This window comes from Rhinolophus hipposideros (assembly GCF_964194185.1).
Source record: "Rhinolophus hipposideros genome assembly, chromosome: 14".
In the NCBI taxonomy this organism is placed as follows: domain Eukaryota; kingdom Metazoa; phylum Chordata; class Mammalia; order Chiroptera; family Rhinolophidae; genus Rhinolophus; species Rhinolophus hipposideros.
Window position 1 is genome coordinate 58,398,167 of NC_138060.1, and position 18,434 is coordinate 58,416,600.

The 18,434-nt window shown below is 43.6% G+C and overlaps 1 protein-coding gene across 1 annotated transcript in view; it reads left to right on the forward strand.

Annotated features, from left to right (window-relative positions):
* KIF15 (kinesin family member 15) overlaps positions 1-13,404 on the forward strand; it is a 50,357-nt gene extending 36,953 nt beyond the window's left edge. The window contains exons 26-35 of the mRNA XM_081071410.1: positions 392-514; positions 3,251-3,397; positions 3,989-4,090; positions 4,390-4,554; positions 5,957-6,066; positions 9,681-9,753; positions 10,227-10,264; positions 12,032-12,197; positions 12,472-12,603; positions 12,929-13,404. Coding sequence (XP_080927536.1) covers positions 392-514; positions 3,251-3,397; positions 3,989-4,090; positions 4,390-4,554; positions 5,957-6,066; positions 9,681-9,753; positions 10,227-10,264; positions 12,032-12,197; positions 12,472-12,603; positions 12,929-12,988 — 1,116 coding nt within the window. The 3' untranslated portion in view covers positions 12,989-13,404. The remainder of the gene's footprint in view (positions 1-391; positions 515-3,250; positions 3,398-3,988; positions 4,091-4,389; positions 4,555-5,956; positions 6,067-9,680; positions 9,754-10,226; positions 10,265-12,031; positions 12,198-12,471; positions 12,604-12,928) is intronic.
* The last annotated feature ends 5,030 nt before the right edge of the window (positions 13,405-18,434 follow it).

An 18,434-nucleotide genomic window follows, 5' to 3' on the forward strand; every position in this document is an offset into this window, starting at 1 on the left:
TTCCTAAAGTAACTACTTTCTCCTGCATGTATCTAAGTTAAATGTTGCTGCTTCCTCTTTCTGTTGGGTCAAGGTGAAGGTTTTTGTCAGTGTTCCCCACTTCTTAGCTCCAAAGGGAGCTTGCTGCACTCCACCTTTCTTTCTGAAGGCAGTCTCCTAATAGAGGTGACAAAGCCAGATGGTTTTTCGCCGATACCTGTGGGGCTTCACCTTTTTTTTTTCCTGCCGTTCATGTATTTATTCTCCCATACCTTCATCCAATAAATAATTATTGAATTAATTTGTGTTAATCTGGATATCATTTTAGAACTCAGACTCATAAATTATTTTAATTTAAAAATACAGAAAATAAAGCAGATAGCTCTTGTATCATGACTCTTTTTCTCTGCAGTGCAAATACAACTCTGCTTTAGCTGACAAAGAAGAGAGCAAAGAGTTGATTAAGAAACAGGAAGTGGAGATTCTGGATCTGAGAGAAACCCTTAGACTGAGAATACTCTCTGAAGACATAGAGGTAACTGTTAACACACCATGACTTTTTTTGCTTTATTACTTGTCAATATGCGGGTGTGTGTGTGTGTGTGTGTGTGTGTGTGTGTGTGGAAGTTCTTAGTGAATAGAGGATTTTTTAAAGGAATACGTCATTATTAGAGCCATTTTCCTCAGGGGTAGTTAGACAGTTAATAGGTAACAGTAACATTGTTGTATATTTTCATTCATTTGTGCTAACACCATGGTAAGTTCCTATGACTGACCCTCTTCCAAAGGGTTGCAGAGTGGAACTGTGTTTCTTTGGGTGCAAGGAGCAGGGAACAAAGAGAGGGTCAGTTCACAGGTTAACTAACCTCAGGCTTGCCTCTAGTGTTTCGGCCAAAGCTAGTTCTAATTATTTTGTTGTTGATGTAAATTTATCTTTTTAAAAATTAAGCTGTACTGTCACATGGTTCAAAATTCAAAATAATGTAAAGCAATGTACATTCCCTCTTGTGTATCCTTCCAGAGATATTTTAGGCAAATCCTATGTGCCTTTAGTTTTTTTTGTTTTGTTTTTTCACACAGATGGTAACCGACTGTGTACACTGCTCTGCACTTGCTTTAGAAGTAAAGTTTTCTTGCTAAACTATGCTATCCATGAAAAAAATTGGATAAATATTTATTGAACCCTCCTGTGCCTGGTTTGGCATTTGGGAACGGAAGAACAACTGAAACTCTCTTACCTCAAAGAATGCAGTCTAGTGTACGAGATAGATGGACTGTGTAATAAATGACCTGGGAGCACAGAAAAGGGAGGGAGGGGCGTACTTGTGCCTGGAGAATTCCAAAGAGCTTCCCAGAGGAGAAAGAAGTTGTACGAGACTGATAGGGAGGGTGGGTTGGCAGCTTTGAATGTCTGTGGACAATCCCCCACAAGGGGAACCGCTGGGTGTGACCAGCTTGAGGTGTGACCAGCCGGGTGTGACCAGCTTGACCATTGAGATGGAGCAGACCGAGCCTGTAGTGAAGGGTCTTGAGGGGCAGCAGCTGGAACCTTCAGGAAGAAACTCGGATGGCACAGACTGCGCCCAGCTTGGCGCCAATAAGTTGTGAACCACGAAGTGCTGGTGGGACTGTGGGCTGAGATCAAGCTGAGAAGTGTTCCAGCGCAGTCGACAGGCCTTGGTGTCCAGCTGGGTATTTGCTGTGACAGGAGGCAGCAGTCAGAGTGGGCACCGTGGTTTCCAGCCTGAGCGAAGCAGCAGGGCTTAGACTGCATAGGAGTCTGAATGCTGGCTGTGCGACCTCGGGCTGCAAGTTACATTTCTCTCTGTGCCTCACTTGTCACATCTCAAAGTGGAGGTTAACAATACCTGCCTGTCCCGTAAGATGTTGTGAAGGTGAAATGGGATAACACATAGAAAGTGCTAAGAACACTGCCTGCTACCGTATAAGTTCTCAGCGGGGAGTATTTTTAGGAGGCCAGCTGAAAAGTTAGTGCACCCTAAAGTCTTAGACTAAGTATAAACTGTGGACAAAAAATTCAGTGCCACACTGCCGAGTGGCAGAGTAAAAAGGGAGAGCTAGCTGTTTGAGTGGGAGGAGCTGAATGATGAGTGCGCGAGGCGATTTACCTAGCAGCTTCTCCTTACTTCCTTTGTCTCTGTCTTTCCTAACAAAAATTGTGAGTACGCATGTTGAAGTATCTTAGATTCAAGTGGAATTGACCCCACAAATAGCCAGCTCACATTCCCTTTCTAGTTATCGCTGGTCTTTATAGCTAAAATCTAGAATTATGGCTATGGTATGTGAATTGTCATATACATTGTTTTTTAACGACATGAGTTCCCAGCCAATATAATGAAATGGGAACCGAAGGTGAGATACAAATATTATAAAAACTGAGGGAAAATGATTGTTATTTGAAGGTGATATGCATGTCTACATGGAAACTCCAAAGCGTTGCCTGAATATCTATTCAAATAATGAGCTTAGTAATCAATTATTCACAAAAACAACAGCATATATGTGCTATATCAAGCATATATGTTATACACACACGTATTGTCTCTATGATATATGTGTAATATTGTATGTGTTGTGTGTGTAGCATTCTATATGTGCATATATACACACATTTGGAAGGTCAGGGCCAGTGGATTCTCTAATTCGGTAGGGATTACATACCCTGTGTGTGAAGGAATTCCATTTGCAACCTATGGGACTTGAATCCTCTCTGTCACTTTCCATCAAGTTACTCCCCTGAAACTGATGCCCTGTGACAGTGGGTCACAGCCTGGTGACTGCCCAGCTCTCCCCAGCTGGCTGAGGAGTCCTCCTCCTTACTTGGTGCAAAAGTAATTGTGGTTTTTGTAATTTTTAACCTTTTAAACTGCAATTACTTTTGTACCAACCTAATACTTACCGTCCAGTGTGTAAAGGACTCACGTCCATTGATGAGAACAGGTAGGCAAGGGCCCTGTGCCTGGAGTCCTCCCGAGGAAAGACAGGTCCACTTTGAGAGGCCGGGCAAGGGGCAGGGGAGTGGGTGCAGTTAAACCTCAGCTGGCTGCCCGTATGAACTTCCGGTCGTTTTTATCTCTAGGCCGGTTCCCTAATCTTGTCCTGGAATGGATTCCCACGCAAGCCAAAAATAAAAGTTCTCATTTAAAGTGTTCTTAACCTTTTAGAAATCTCACCTAGTACTGGTGTGCAAATCCTTGTTGGAGTCCCACAATTAAGAAATTCTTCTTTTGTGGGGATGGTCCCCTAACAGAGGGATATGCTCTGTGAGGACCTGGCTCACGCTACGGAACAGCTGAACATGCTCACAGAGGCCTCGAAAAAGCACTCGGGGCTCCTGCAGTCCGCCCAGGAGGAGCTGACCCGGAAGGAGGCCCTCATCCAAGAACTTCAGCACGAGGTGAGACAGACGCAGGGGCAAGTGTCACGCAGGATGGGGTGCGTGGTCGTGGAGGTCCCTGCCTCAGCACGTAGGTGGTTGGGCAGCTGCCCTGTGGGCTCTTACCGACCTCTTGCTCCCATGGAGCCTGGCTGTCCTCCCGCCCACCCTCAACCCTTGACATGTGCCAGCAAGTTCTAACCACGGTGGGAAGGTCATGGCTGATTTTCATCTTTTTGGCTGCTGTTGTTTTATAGTTGGTATTTTTACTCCGATGACCCTTTGATCATTTGTGAAGCCTAAAAAGAAAGGTTTTGTTTTTGTTTTTGTTTTTTTTAAGTGTAAAGAAATTGCAAACCGGAAATGAGAGGGTTATAATAGTAACGAAGGTATGCAGACACAAACGGCAGCTCCAGATATTACCATTTATTACTTTAAAAATTGCTGGGGGTTTTTTGTTTGTTTTAATCTTACTGCTTTGCAAATTATTAATCAAATAAAAAAAAGATGTAAAAAGCCTGTTTCCACATGCTTTGGGAAGATTGGCTCTTCTAATTGGACCATGTGCCTCATATTATTTTCTAACTTATAACCTTCTGTGGATTTTCCCAGCTAAACCAAAAGAAAGAGGAAGTAGAACAGAAAAAGAATGAATATAACTTCAAAATGAGACAACTCGAACACGTGATGGATTTTGCTGCCGAGTATCCCCAGGTATCCCCACTTTTCAGAAAAACGGTGCATTTCAGGAGGAATAAACAGTCTTGTGAGTGGTAAAAATTTGGAAATTCCTAAGACTTTCCAAATTTTTATAGAAAAAGATTTTTACTAACACCTTTCTGCTTTTTACCTGATAAAAAAGTACCAGTGTTTTATGTGTTTTACTTGGACAAGAATTAGAATAACAAGCTAAACAAACTAAGGATTTTCTGTACGGTTGGTATATACATCTAAAATGAGCTCTAAAACATTCACTTAATCAGGTATTTGGATGGCATTTGATTTTATTTTAGAGTCCTAAAACACCACCTCATTTTCAAACACATTTGGCAAAACTCCTGGAATCACAAGAACAAGAGATAGAAGACGGACGAGCCTCTACGATTTCTTTGCAACACCTTGTAACAAAGCTAAACGAAGACAGAGAAGTCAAAAATGCTGAAATATTCAGAATGAAGGTAACTGGGTAATATTTTTTCCCCAATAAATTGGATGTTTTAAAATAAGTAGTATTTTTCATGTTTGTTGAGGATGCAGAATTCAAAAGGCACAGAACTAAGGGTGGACAGAGAAAAGTCTTCCTCTCCCCTGACTCCGGGCAGCCTCGTCTGTTGTCCCTGGACGCTCCCAGGGTAGCCAGTTTCTTAGTTATCTTTCTAGAGCTTTCCAGTGCGTGTGTAACCAAGCCTGTGAGTATTGCCTCCTGCCCCCTTGGTTTTTATATGATGGTATCGTCATACAGGCTGCACCAGCTGCTCTCATCACTATGTTGACTTTTAGATCTTTGCCAACTTAATGACTAATGCACGTTGTCTACTGATAGTGTTAAGTTTGTTTTTGTCTTCTAAGGAGTAAGATTGGGCATCTTGTGTTTTTCTTTGTTTAGGAACTATGTCCTTGACCCATTTTTCTACTGTTGGACTTTTTCTTAATGATTTGGAGGCAGTCTTTATGTATTAGAGAGATTTGCTTCTGTGAGAAATATCAAAACGTTAAAAAGGCTTTTGTTTGCCATTCTTTTAAACTTCCTTCTGGTGTTTTCCCCGGGTGCTTGGGGGTCTGGTGTTTGTGTGAGGGGAGAGTGTGTTTAGAGTAGCACTGAGGGGCGGGAGGTGCATGGAGGAGTGCCTGGGGAGGCGACGTGTGGGGCCGGTGGGTGAGGAGCACGCGCCGTAGGAGGTTCGCCTGGGAAGCCCTTGCTCTGCAGTGAGTTGCCCTTTAGGAAGGAAACCAGCCTTGCTGTAACCAAGCGGCGGAAAGTCCACGAGGACATCACCCTTAAGCTTTCTTTCTCATGGAGGGGATCATTCCTGGCCCTTGTGTTTAGGGCCACTCAGGGTGCTGCTGTCTCAGGAACGTGGCTGTTACCCAGATCGGCACGCTCTTGGCACTTCGAAGAAATTGGGGCAGGTTAAACGAAATCAAACAACAGACAAATAGAAGTAAACGAAAAAGGAACTCCCTGCAGACAAGTAGTTTTTTCTCCTACATGGTTATGCTCATGATTTTCAAGTTAGAATCCAGTGAAGTATTTAAATTAGAATCTGTTAAATGGAATCAAATAGAACATTTACCAAAGTAGAGGCTTTTTGTCATCTTTTCTCATAAAGGAATGCTAATGAATTATGTGATACTGATAACAGACTATGTTTGAGACACTCTGGGTGTTAGAATGAATCCCAGTTCTGGGCTCCCAAGCGCTTGTCACAGTGGACTTTTTATCCAGCGTTATCCAGTGCAGTGTTCTGTGCATAGGAGGAGCTTAAAAGAGGAATACTGGTCTCGATCGTGGCCTTGGGGAGCAAAATAACATCTTTCGTCACACATTTTATGGAAAGACATGATTTGATGTGTTACTAGGAGCAGTTGAGTGAAATGGAAAACCTACGCCTGGAAGCCCAGCAGTTAAGAGAAAAAAACTGGCTCCTGCAAGGTCAACTGGATGATATTAAAAGACAAAAGGACAACAGGTGAGAAAGAGCCACCCAAACTCAGTGGGCTCCATCTTGGCCGATCTGTGTCTAGTTAGATGAGTGAGGTGGGAATGCACACTGGTTTCCTTCCCATCCGCTGCTTTTGCACCAGATGGGATGAGGGTGCTGCTTTTTCCAGAGTGGGAGAATAAGGCATTCGTCCTCTTGCCTACGCTGCTAAGCTTCGCATTATTGTAGAGCTACTGAAATGCATTCCAGACACATGAAATACTGAAACCAAACTGTCTACTTCTTCTGAAAAAGGAAAAAGCGAGCAAACCCATGAACAAGGTAAGGTTCAAGAGGCCCTGCAGAAAACGGGAGAATCTCCTGCCCCTCGGTGTTGCTTCACGACTCATGGTCCAGGGCAAGCGCTTTCCAGAAAAGCCTCCCCTGGGTTTGGATATCTCTGGGTTTGTGTGTGTTTTGGCTTCGGCTAAGGTCGTGTTCAAGTTGTATTTGCTAATGCACAGCCTGGTGTCGGGGCCACCACACCCAGGCCGCGTCCTGTCTGTGACACTGTAAAGTCCTGTGATTTTGGACACATTTTTTTAACCTCTTAGTGCTTCAGTTTCCTTAGCAATAAAATGAGGAAAATGGGAGCTCTCTTACAAGGTGTTTTAAAGACCGAAAGTAACGTATGCGAAGTGCCGCTTCCAGTGCTTGGCAGAGGGCAGTCACTCAGTAAATGGTAGTTATCAAGTGTACGGGGTACCATTATGACCCTGCCTGTTCTCAGCTTTCTGACGTGGGGAGATTGGCGGTGAGGGTGGCCTGGAAAATTAGGCAGCAAGTTGAGGTGAATCAAAGGGGATCTCTATTTGGGATGGAGGCCTTCGCTGAGTTCCACCTTCCAGATTAGGGGTGTCAGCTGTTCCTCCTGTTGCAGCAGGTCTTTGACATATGCTTGCCCACTCCTGCAGCTCCCCACCCGAGTCCAGAGCAGCCCAGAGATGCATTGTCCAAAACCTAAATGAGACAATAGAGGTTTGAGACTGGTCATAGTGGCTGTGCTAGCAACTGCAGGTCAATGACGGACACATGTACCACGGTGGTCCTGTAGATTACAGCGGAACTGGAAATTTCCTATCGCCTAGTGACGTAATAGCGGGCGTAGCATCATGGCACAATGTGTTACTCACGTGTTTGTGGTGATGCTGGTGTGGGTGGAGCTACCGGGCTGCCAGTCATATAAGTCACACATGCAGTTACATACAGTACATAGTACTTGATAATAAACGACTGTGGTACTGGTTTATGGATTTATTACACTATACTTTTTGTCATTATTTTAGGGTGTACTCTTTCTATTTATTAAAACAAAGTTTGTGGTGAGCTATTGAGAAAATTTATGTAGTAAAAATTTAGATTATAGTATTTCTGATTTGGGGGGATAATTTTAATTTTTAGGTATTCTGGCAAATATGATATAAGAAACACACCAGATCTCTACTTTTATATTATTTCCTTTCAAATGCTAAGTAAGATACATAAATAATGACTTAGGTTTCTTTTTAAGTGTTAGGTTATTTTTGTGTGAGAGATTTACTGAGGTGGAAATTCTCATGTTTATCTTACGCAGCGAGGCATAATTTCCTAGGAAGCATATTTGACAGGTTTTAGTTGTTACTGTTGTTGTTCTTCTCCTCTTTCTCCTTCTTTTATGGTCTGATTGACCAACGAAATAGTAGATTTAAACAATATGTAGTCTGCATAAGAATACTGCATTTGATTTGAAACTTGATTCCTTCTTGTTGCCATAAAGATTACTAAATTAATTGAGTTTTAGTGTCTAGCTGTTAAATAAAAAGAAAAGGGAAAGTAAGACTGTAGTATCATTCCAAAATTTCTGTGAAACTGCGTCTAGGATCTAAAGTTTGTAGGAGAATTGTTTAATAAGTGTGATCTTTTATTTTTTTTAAACTTTGCTGTAAAACAGGATGCCATGTTGCAAAGGCAGCGCCTCGAGCATCTCAGGTTTATCATGTCTCCTGGCTGCCTCATTTTCTCTTGCCCTTGATTGACAGTCATGTTGTCTTGCACATGTTTTGTGCTGTACGGTCTTGCAGCCTGGGAGCGCAGGCTCTCCCATACAGCCCGGTGCGCAGCAGGCTAGACCGTCCAGGTAGTGTGAGTCACTCTGTGATGTTCACACAATAGTGAAATCACCTAACGTCGCATTTCTCAGAACGGATCCCGCTCGTTCAGGGGCACGTGACTATTCCTGAATGGCTCTCTTCCAGTTTTAGTGAACATTGGACATGCTTGTTTCAGCAGCTTCCTCTTCCAGGGATTTCGCTTCTCCTTCTGGGTGTTTCTGACGCAGATAGCCCATAGGGCACTCACTGAGCTTCCATATGCTCCACCCTCTTGTCCAGCCATGAAAGAAAAGCATTGTACTCGGTACCCCGTATTTTATCAAGAGTTAGTCTGAGCATGGAAAATAGAATGTCTGGATTTCATAGCCTCATGTTCTTTATATGAGGAGCCATACAGAAACTTCTTCATGAAAGGTTAGGGTAGGAGAAAACGAGCCCAGGAGTCGAATCTAGCCCACAGCTTGTTGGGTAAATAAAGTTTTACTGAAACATAGTCATGTCCTTTCATTTAAATATTGCTGTGGCTGCTTTCTCAATGCATTGCAGTTGCCAACCTGAATAGCTGTGACGGAGACCATATGGCTCCCGAAGCCTAGAATATTTTCTGTCTGGTTCCTGATTAGAGCACAGAACACACATTTTCCCTAATGATTTCGGTGCTGTCTTTGTTGAGGTCTCATTTTTATCTAAGCTGCCAGATTCCTTAGGAAACTACTGTAGCTTCTGTTCTTCAGGAAACCATCTTCTAATCACCAGTGAGCGAGATATTCCTAGTGAAGCCTGCAGCATTCGAGCAGGTTCTCCGGGGGGTGTCTCCCTGGTCCAGGGGCTGTCCACCTATTATCCTGACCTGCTCACAGAAATGGCTCACAGGCTCACAGAAATGGACTCATATTAGTCAAATTCATGTGGTACTGTATGGTTCAGAATGTAGTCTTCTTTATATAGAGGAACATTCCTTTTCCACAAAGAGATTTCTCTCTGGTGCCTGGGGAATCCCCTTCCTGGTATCAGCATATGTGAGAAGCCAGAATGTCTTCAGAAAAGTGCCAGCTGGCTATGAAATCCAAGCAAAAAATCCAACTGTTAGGGGCTCTACAGTCCAGGCCAGCTTGAGGACACCACCAACCCCCCGAAGATGCCCCCTCCCAACTGATCACATTGATACAAGGTTCTTGCACTGCCCTTCCTCTCAGCCCCTTTTTGCTCACATTTGATCTTCAGATGGTACCACTGTCTACTAAGTTTCTACTTTATTTTCCTTTCAACCAAGCCTTTATTAGATTTTTTAGCTTTGCTCGTCTCACTTTTGCGTAGCAGGAACCCTGGATTCTGGGGAGGTGCCTTATTTCATCCCCATGTGTCGATCACTGTCAAGTGTGCTAACGACTTCATCTCCATTGAGTTGGCTTTTCTTTGCACAACTGGGCATTGCTGCATATAATAGATGTGAACGTGATACTTGACTCTACTTGACAGTGTTTCCCCATCCTCCCTCCCCAATCTCTGCAGGGAACAGAATCATCCAGACAATCAACAGCTGAAGAGTGAACAAGAAGAAATTATCAAAGAAAGACTTGCTAAAGTATGATTTTGATTTTACATAATTTTTCTTGTCTGGGGAGTGCTTTTTAAAGTTAGCATTTATGGTTGTGTATTTTAGAAACCACTTACTATGGAAATTTCTGTCTTTTTGTATTCCCACTGTTAGGTTTGATGTTTACCGTCAGTATTTAGACCCAGCTGAGAATTAAGAGTGCATTTGTCTTATGCCGGGGTGGTCAGCCTATATCAGCATGCCCACACACAGTTGCCCATTTAGAAGCAAGGATCGAGTGCCTATTTGAGGCATTAGAGGGCACAGTACACAGTCTTGTGAATAGGTACCCCCTTTACGTGTGGGTAGCTAGGATTGTGGGAAAGGATGTTGGTTTTATTACCATGAGGGAGAGGGGACTGGTTAGTTTCATACATATATATATGTGTGTGTGGGGGGTGTGTATATGAAAATGTTAAGAATTTAAGCTTTCTTTTTTTTCTATTTTTTTAATCTTATAGAATAAATTACTTGAAGAAATGCTGAAAATGAAAGCAGAGTAAGTGCACTGTTTTGTAATTCAAGTTCTTATTGGTCTTTTCTTCTCTTCTAAGGGAAGAAATATTTATATCCACAGAGTAAGTAACTTCTTTCCTTCTGCAGTAATATGTGAACATAATAGATGTTTACAAAGTTGTTTTCTGCATACCACTTGCTAAAGGGGTTCCACACGTAAAGCCATCCCCAATACAAAATCATAAAGAAATAAGTGCCAGGAAAAGCTTAGCTTCCCTAGATGCATTTTATCTTAATACCTTTTCTTCAGTTAGCTCATTCCGTTATACTTAATTCCGTTATTCTTAATTCTTATACTTAATGAGATAGTGTTTAGTATCAATTCTATTCCATTTTGTTTTTATAGATATAAATGCTGAGAAATCTTACTCACATAATAATAAGTAAATGGCAACCAAAGGAGTTTTGTTAGAGTACTATCATTCAGTCATTTGAACTCCGTCCAAGTTAATGTGCGAAAAATTACTTAGTGGTATGTCATCAGAAATTCTTTTTAATGATCAGCTGACAAAGACCAACCAACTGTGAAAGATTTGTTACTGAGTCATTGAGTCGTTTGCTTCCTAGAATCAGAGTGTGGCTGTGGAACAAAGCTTGCTCAGCACTTTGGTCTCCAGTTTGGGGACTGGCTCCCAGCCAGTTAGTTGGAAAGCTGGACAGAATCTGGGTTACTTACAGGATCTATGAGAATCCAGCTGTATATTTTATAGAATTGCTGCTATTTTAGAAATAATATCCATTTGAGACCTTCTAGCAAAAAGAATAAAACTAAGTGGGCATGTAACTTATTTCATCATCTAGTTACCAAGAGTCTCAGTGATACAGTGCCCCTGGAACGTAGTCGCTGTGGCAGGTGAAGCACACTCCAGAAAATGGCACGTGCACCTTTATCAGTCCCAGCCTCCAGCAGCTATTTTAAACGTTATGTTATCCACGTGTGTATGGGAGACCCCAGGAATCAACTTGTGTCTCCTTGGCGACACTGAGCACACCTGCAGGGCAAGCTGAGAAAGGCTGGGGAGAGAGGACCGTGCTCACCCAGCTGGATTCTTACTAACTGACCTTTGGGGACTGGGAGTGCGTCTCCTCTCCCTTACTTTCCCCCAAATAAAGTGAGTTTCTATAAACTCTGTATACTTTAGAAATTAGTTTATATATTAAACTCTGTACTACGTCATTTAAATAATCAGCATTCTGTTCCATGTGCATTGTGAAATTAAACGCATTTGTTTTCTTTTGGGAATCTCATAAGATTCAGACGCTTTTATAAAATCAGTGAAATTCTATGTAATTCTGTAGTAACCTTTTTTCTTATGTTTCTATTCCGTTGACAGTTATATGAAGTATATAAATTTCTCAATAGCACATCCTTGAAGAAATGACTAGTATCCTACTGAGAATCAGGGTTTGAAATCAGAAATGATGACTGTTACATATGGGGCACTGTAATAATACTTAAATAACATTTGCTCCACGTGGACTGAATCTGAAAGTTGCCATTCTGAATGTTCGTTGTTTAAAAGAATGGCTTGAAGAGTTTGCCAAAATGAAAGTCTTAGGTAAAACAACAACAAAAGAAGCCTATCTAGGGGTCTTGTGATCTTCCTGTGCTGTCAGAAGGGGAGGGCTAAATATTTGGTGATACTTTCAAATCAAAATTCTGGGCTTCGGTGGAAAACGTCTCATTCGAGTACTGTTTTGCACTTCTGTTTCTGTGGACTACCATAACATGGTATATTTATTATTATAGCCTGGAAGAAGCCCAGCGCACCCTTCAGAACAAAGAGACAGACTACCTCAGAATGACTGAGGAAGTCGAAAGAACCAGAACTTTGGAGTCTAAAGCATTCCAAGAAAAGGAACAACTGAGATCCAAGCTGGAAGAATTATATGAAGAAAAGGAGAGAACATTCCAGGTGCATATTTATTTGTGTGTTTATTTTTTCCTGCCTTAGGACACGTGAGTTAATAGAACTCATCAGAATAAGACTCCTGTCTGTGCGTGGATGTCCTGTGGTTCAGACTTGCTGGAGCTTAGGCAGAGATGTGTGGTCATTGGTCCTGAAAGCAGGGAGCCTGGGCTCCGTCTCTCCCTGTGCTCTTAGAAGCCAGGAAATGATGTTATTTTTAAAAAATAATAATACCAGCTCATTTCTCCTCCCTGGTCATTTCTCCTTGATTTACCTGCAGGAGATGGAAGTGTTAAGAAAGCAGGTGGAATATCTCGCTGAGGAAAATGGAAAACTGGTGGGTCACCAAAACCTACATCAAAAGATTCAGTACGTAGTGCGGCTGAAGAAGGAAAATGTCAGGCTCGCTGAGGTAAACTCTGAAAACTATTCTGATACACGCACTCTGGTTTTTTAATGATTATTTAAACAATATTTAACTTAATTAGTGAATTACTTAAGATCATCCTTCAGGGAACTTCCTGAATTCAGAAGAATTCAGTCACTGCTATTTCAGGCGTAATTCAGTCACTTATCATACTGTTCAGATTCCTGTTTAATGTTTCGTTTACAAATTGAAAATTGTCCCTTTTAATTTGGAATATAAACTTAATGAATGCCAAGAATGCCTCTTCCTGTAAGAATAAGTGCCTCAATTTTTTTCTTTTCCTTTTTTTTTTAAAAAAACTACTTACCAGGAGGCAGAAAAGTTGCGTGCTGAAAATATACTTTTAAAAGAAAAGAAAGAGAGTTTCTGATGAACATTCTGCATCCATACATGTCCTGTGGCAATCAGTAATCTGCTATTTAGAGGGCACCACGCCGTGTCAAGGCTCTAAATCAACTGTAAATACTGGGAGAACCTTTTTCCTTTACGAAATAAAAGTATGTAGCTAATGTTTATAGTGGATGTTGGCCAGATCATTTTTTCCTTAGATACTCCCATACTCTCCTTCAAGTCTTATGCCAGAAGCTCTAACAATATATAGTGGGTCCAAAACTTGAATGAGGTTTGTGACTGTGCAGTGTGTATGAATAGCCAATTTGTTAATACAGATTATTTTTTTATTCCTTCTTTGAAGTATTCTCATGAGCATTTTTATGACTGTAAACATGGCCATTTTTCGAAATGTAAAAAAATTTTAAAATAAACAGTCACATTTTTTACTATAGGCACCCTAGTGTGTGTGTCCTGGTATGTCACATTTTCCTAATGACCGATGACAATGAACACTTTTACATGTTATGGACATCCTACTCAGCAATAAAAATGACATAGACTGATGTACGCTACAACATGGGTGAACCTCAAAAAAATATGCTAAGTGAAAGAAGCCCGACCCGAAAGACCACATGTTGTATTGATTCCAGGTGTGTGAAATGTCCAGAAAAGGCAGAAGTCTGGAGATAGAAAGTAAACCACGGGTGGCTGGGCTGGGAGTGGAATTGATGGCCTGGGCACAGGGAACTTTTTGATGCAGTAGTTTGTGGTGATGGTTGCACAAGTATAAACTTACTAAAAATTAAACTACATTCAAAATGGGTTCATTTTATGGTTTATAAGTTAAACCTCAGTTAAAGCTAAAGAAAAACAATTTTAAACCAATGCATAGTTGAACTCTCAAGGAATAGTAGTAACTCCCTAAGAGCCAGAAATGAAAAAGGAACTGAAACTCAGTGTACGGTAGAGAGTAGACATTGTCTGCCTTCGAGGTGGGAGAAGATGGGACACTGCAGCTGGTAATAAAGAAAGTTGGGTCTTTGTTGCCTTACATCTGCCAAATCGTTGGTTCCCCGCCCTCTTCCCAGGATTTCAGGAGGGAGTGCTTCAGCAAACTGAGGCTCCATGGAAAGACATCAATAAAGCTTCCTTGAGGGGAAGTCTCAGCAAACTGAGACCGGATGGAATAATATCTGTCCATCCCCTTTAATGGATCTCCTGGAGTTCTGTGTGCGAAGGCACAGTAAGTCCTGGAGAGACAGCCAGCAGGCACGTAATTCACGGATCCTGAGATTAACAAGCTTTACCTCCTGAGATTAACAAGCTTTACCTCCTCATTCGTTAACCAACAAAGGCTTTGATTACGGGCTCAGCCCTTGAGGCTTGAGTCCCTTAGCCCTGCTTGCACTATATTCTTGGCTACTGTCTTTCTTATCCCTGCCCGCCCTTCTCACCTCCCACAGCTCTGGTCATGCAGGACGCCACAGGTTTTATCACCTGTATGTTTCCCAGGGCTGCTGCAAATTACCTCAAACTGGGTCGCTTAAAACGACAGAAATTTTACTTCACAGTTCTGGAGGCTGGGAGTCCAAAATCGAGGTGTCAGTGGGGCCGGTCTCTGAGGGCTCTCGGGGACAATTAGCTCCCAGCTTTAGCTGGTGGTGTCACCAGCGATCTTGGGCATTTCTTGGCTTGTAGGTTGCATCACTCCAACCAAAGTCACGTGGTATTTTCCCCTGTGTGTCCCCTTCTCTTATGAAGACATTAGTCAGGTTAGGGCCCAGTCTAATGACCTTATGTTAACCTGATTACATCTGCAAAGACCCCCATTCCAAAGAAGGGCACATTCACAGGTACCTGGGGATTAAAGCTTCAACATACCTTTTTGGGGGACACAGTTCAACCCATAACATCACTCCTAGTAAGGAAAAGGAGATAAAGCCTCAGGACGGAGTTACAACTGAGATTTTTGCAAAAAAAAAAAAGCGGAACCCCAGTGCAGGGATCTTTGTCATCCTGCAATGCTGCTGCCTGGAACAGGGCGAGGCCCAGAATGTGTGCTTATTTGTTTCACTGAACAGAACAATGAAGGGACAGTACACAGTAAAAAGGAAGAGCCTGAGGTAACGTTGGGGCAACAGAGATGAGACATTCACTCCCTGGGTCATCACAGGCCCTTCCACCCCTCCCTGTGTTCCCGAAAATAAGACCCAGCCGGACCATCAGCTCTCATGCATCTTTTGGAGCAAAAATTACTATAAGACCCGGTCTTATATAATTAATTTTTGCTCCAAAAGACGCATGAGAGCTGATGGTCCGGCTGAGTCTTATTTTAGGGGAAACACGCACGGTACTATCTCACCAGGAGCTTCACATTTAAATTCCGGCCTTGGCCCCAAGGCTTCAAATTTGTGACTTCTAGCCTTTAAAGATGGGGGAGAATTTGAATGGGTCTCCCAGAACTCACGGCGTCTTGCCATAGCCATCTTTGAGGTTGGTCTTGCTTTTTCAATAAATGCAGGATGAGGTATTCCCGTCCGCACTGTCCCGGTTCAGGGTGCTCCTGTCTGTGTCATGTTGCTGTTTGTCAGTTTTTTAAGTTTTTTGTAATTAAACTATAGTCTGTTCAATCATATTTGTGGTCAATCAAATATGAGCTGGTCACAGGACCCGGCACGGTGGCAGGAGCAAACAGAAAACATGCACAGCTCTGCCCTGACAGCGCAGTTATGGAGGCCAGCGCGCTGCCGGGCCTGCGAGTGCACTGAGGGCAGCAGTCAGAGCCTTGCTACTCAGTGTTGTGTGCTGACCTAGGCATTAGCATAACCTGGGAGCCTGTTAAAAATGCGGAATCTCAATCCGTGTCCAGACTTAAATCAGAATCTGCATTTTAACAAGATTCCTAGTAGGTGGTAAGAGCTTTTATCTAGGAGGTAGAAATCTCTTCCCAGCAGAGGACCAAGGACGGTGTCAATTCAGCCATTATTCCCATAACCAGGCCCTGTGCTGGGCACTGGTGACGTAGAGAAGAAATTTCTCCCTGCCCTCAAAGAGCTTGCAGGCTGCCAGGGAGTCAGAAGGACTGGTGTGGGAATAGCACAGATTACTTTACAGAGGAAGTGTGTCATGCAGGGTGTCACGCGGGGTCTCAGCTCCTGCTCCCCACACAGGAACACCGGATATGGTGAGGCCAAAAAGGAACACCCACAGAGCCATAGATAGGGGTGTCATATCACTGTATTCTCCCTGGCAGCTGGGTTGGAGACAGGAAGCAAACATCTGCCAGTACCCCAACAAGGGGTCTTCCTGCACCTTCGTCTCACCGGTGACTGGGCGAGTTGCACACAGGAAGTAGGATCCCCACGATCCGCTTCTCTGCCTGCCAACCAACCAACCAACCAACGCAGTCATGGCAGTTACATCAGTGGCTAATGACTAACTTGTTACAGCTGACAGCCAACCAGTCACAGCTGACGGCCATCTACTACCCGAGCCAGCACCTTTCCATGTGAGGCCGAGAGCCTGGAAACTGCTCTCTGGGGCTCTGTCCCCACAAAGTGGCTCTGAGATGCTAGTAGATGTAGCATTTGTTCTAAGAAGGCTCATTTTATATATTTTAAAGCATGCAGAGTTGATCAAGTGCAGCACTGCTTGATTGCCTGTAGGTACCAAGTAACTGAAGAGCTTTCAGAGAGGATCATCTTTGAGCTGGGTTTTTGCAACTCTTCTCAGTGCGATGGTGCCTCTCTGAGCCTCAGTTTCCTTTACTGCAAAATGGGACAATTTGTACCACATAGGAGTTATCAGGGTTGTCCGTGCTTGTATCTGAGCCACAAAACCACCCTGTCAGAAAGGGTGGCAAGGACTTCCATGAAAACTTCCTGAATGGAAAAAAAATAAAAATGAATGCTGTGGGGATAGAGCCAGGAATGCAATTTCCAGGCTCTCTGCCTCACGTGGAAAAGTGCTGGCTCGGGTAGTAAATGGCCAGCAACTGTGATTGCACGGCCATCAGCTGTGGCTAGTTGGCCGTCAGCTGTAACCAGTGAGCCATTGGCCACTAATATAACTGCCGTGGCTACGCTAGCAGAAAATGGGGGCTGGCAAGAAGATGGTGGCTGAGCTAGCAAGCGACGGAGTGAGGGTTGCGGATTGCAGTTAGCAAGTGGGGTTGGTTGGCAGAAGTGGACGGCAGGTTGAAGATAGTGTGGCTCCTGCTTCCTGTGTCTCCAACCCAGCCGCCAGCGAGACTATAGTGGCATGACTGCCCTATCTATGGCTCTGTGGGTGTTCCCTTTTGGTCTCACCATGTCCCGCGTTCTCATGTGGGGAGCGGGACCAGAGACCCCTCAGGCCGCCCTGCGTGACACCCTGTATGACAAATGCTGAATGTTTACTCTGAAATCATGATTTAAAAAAGTCCCATACGTATACGTAAACTTGAACGTGTGCTTGTGCTTGTGCTTGTGGGGACAAAACCCCAAAAAGCAGTTTCCAGGCTCTCGGCCTCACATAGAAAGGTGCTGGCTCGGGTAGTAAATGGCCATCAACTGTGATCAGATGGCCAGCAGCTGTGGCTAGTTGGCCGTCAGCTGTAACCTGTAAGCCACTGGCCACTAATATAACGGCTGTGGCTACGCTAGCAGGAAAGGAATGGGGGCTAGCAAGAAGATGGTGGTTGGCAAGTGCGGACTGCTGTTAGGCAGATTATGTAGATCCCGCTTCCTGTGTCTCCAGCCCAGCCGCCAGCGAGAATATATTGGTTTGACTCCCCTACTTATGGCTCCGTGGGTGTTCCTGTTTGGCCTTACCGTGTCCTGCGTTCTTGAGCGGGGAGCGGGAGCTGAGACCCCGCAGGACAAATGGCGCAGCGAGCAGGGTCCCCTGCGTGACAGTGCTAGATATAAAACTAAATATGCATAGAGAAAAAGTACTCTAATGATTTTCCTGGAGAGTTGATAATAGTCCTTCATATACATTCCAACAGCATTTTGTCTTCAAAGAAATGTACTACTTTTAAACGAAAACCTTTTACACATTTAAGTGCATAGGAAATGAGAGCTGTTAATCTTAATTATCAGAGCGGAGTGATTATGGGTGACATCTTTTCTAAATTTCCTGCAAGGAGCCTGTATCCACCTGGGCCTTTTGATTTGCCCGAAACCCTGACTCGAGCCGCCTCCTTGCTGAGTCTGGGTCTCGAGCGCCCTCATCCCAAGCACCTCTCCATTTTGCCCTTCTCAAACTGGCAGGTACAGGTGAATCCCTGGAGGTCTTGTCAAAATGCAGATTCTGATTCAATGGATTTTTAACAAATTCCCAGAGGAGGCCGATGCCGGACACACCGAGTGGCAAGGACTGACACTGCGAGGCCGAGAATAGTCAGTCCACAACAGCAACCACAGTGCCACCGAGTCCAGGCCTCAGACGCGCTCCCGCGTAAACCTAACCCATCACCGGGGAGGCCGCGTGGACCTCGGCCC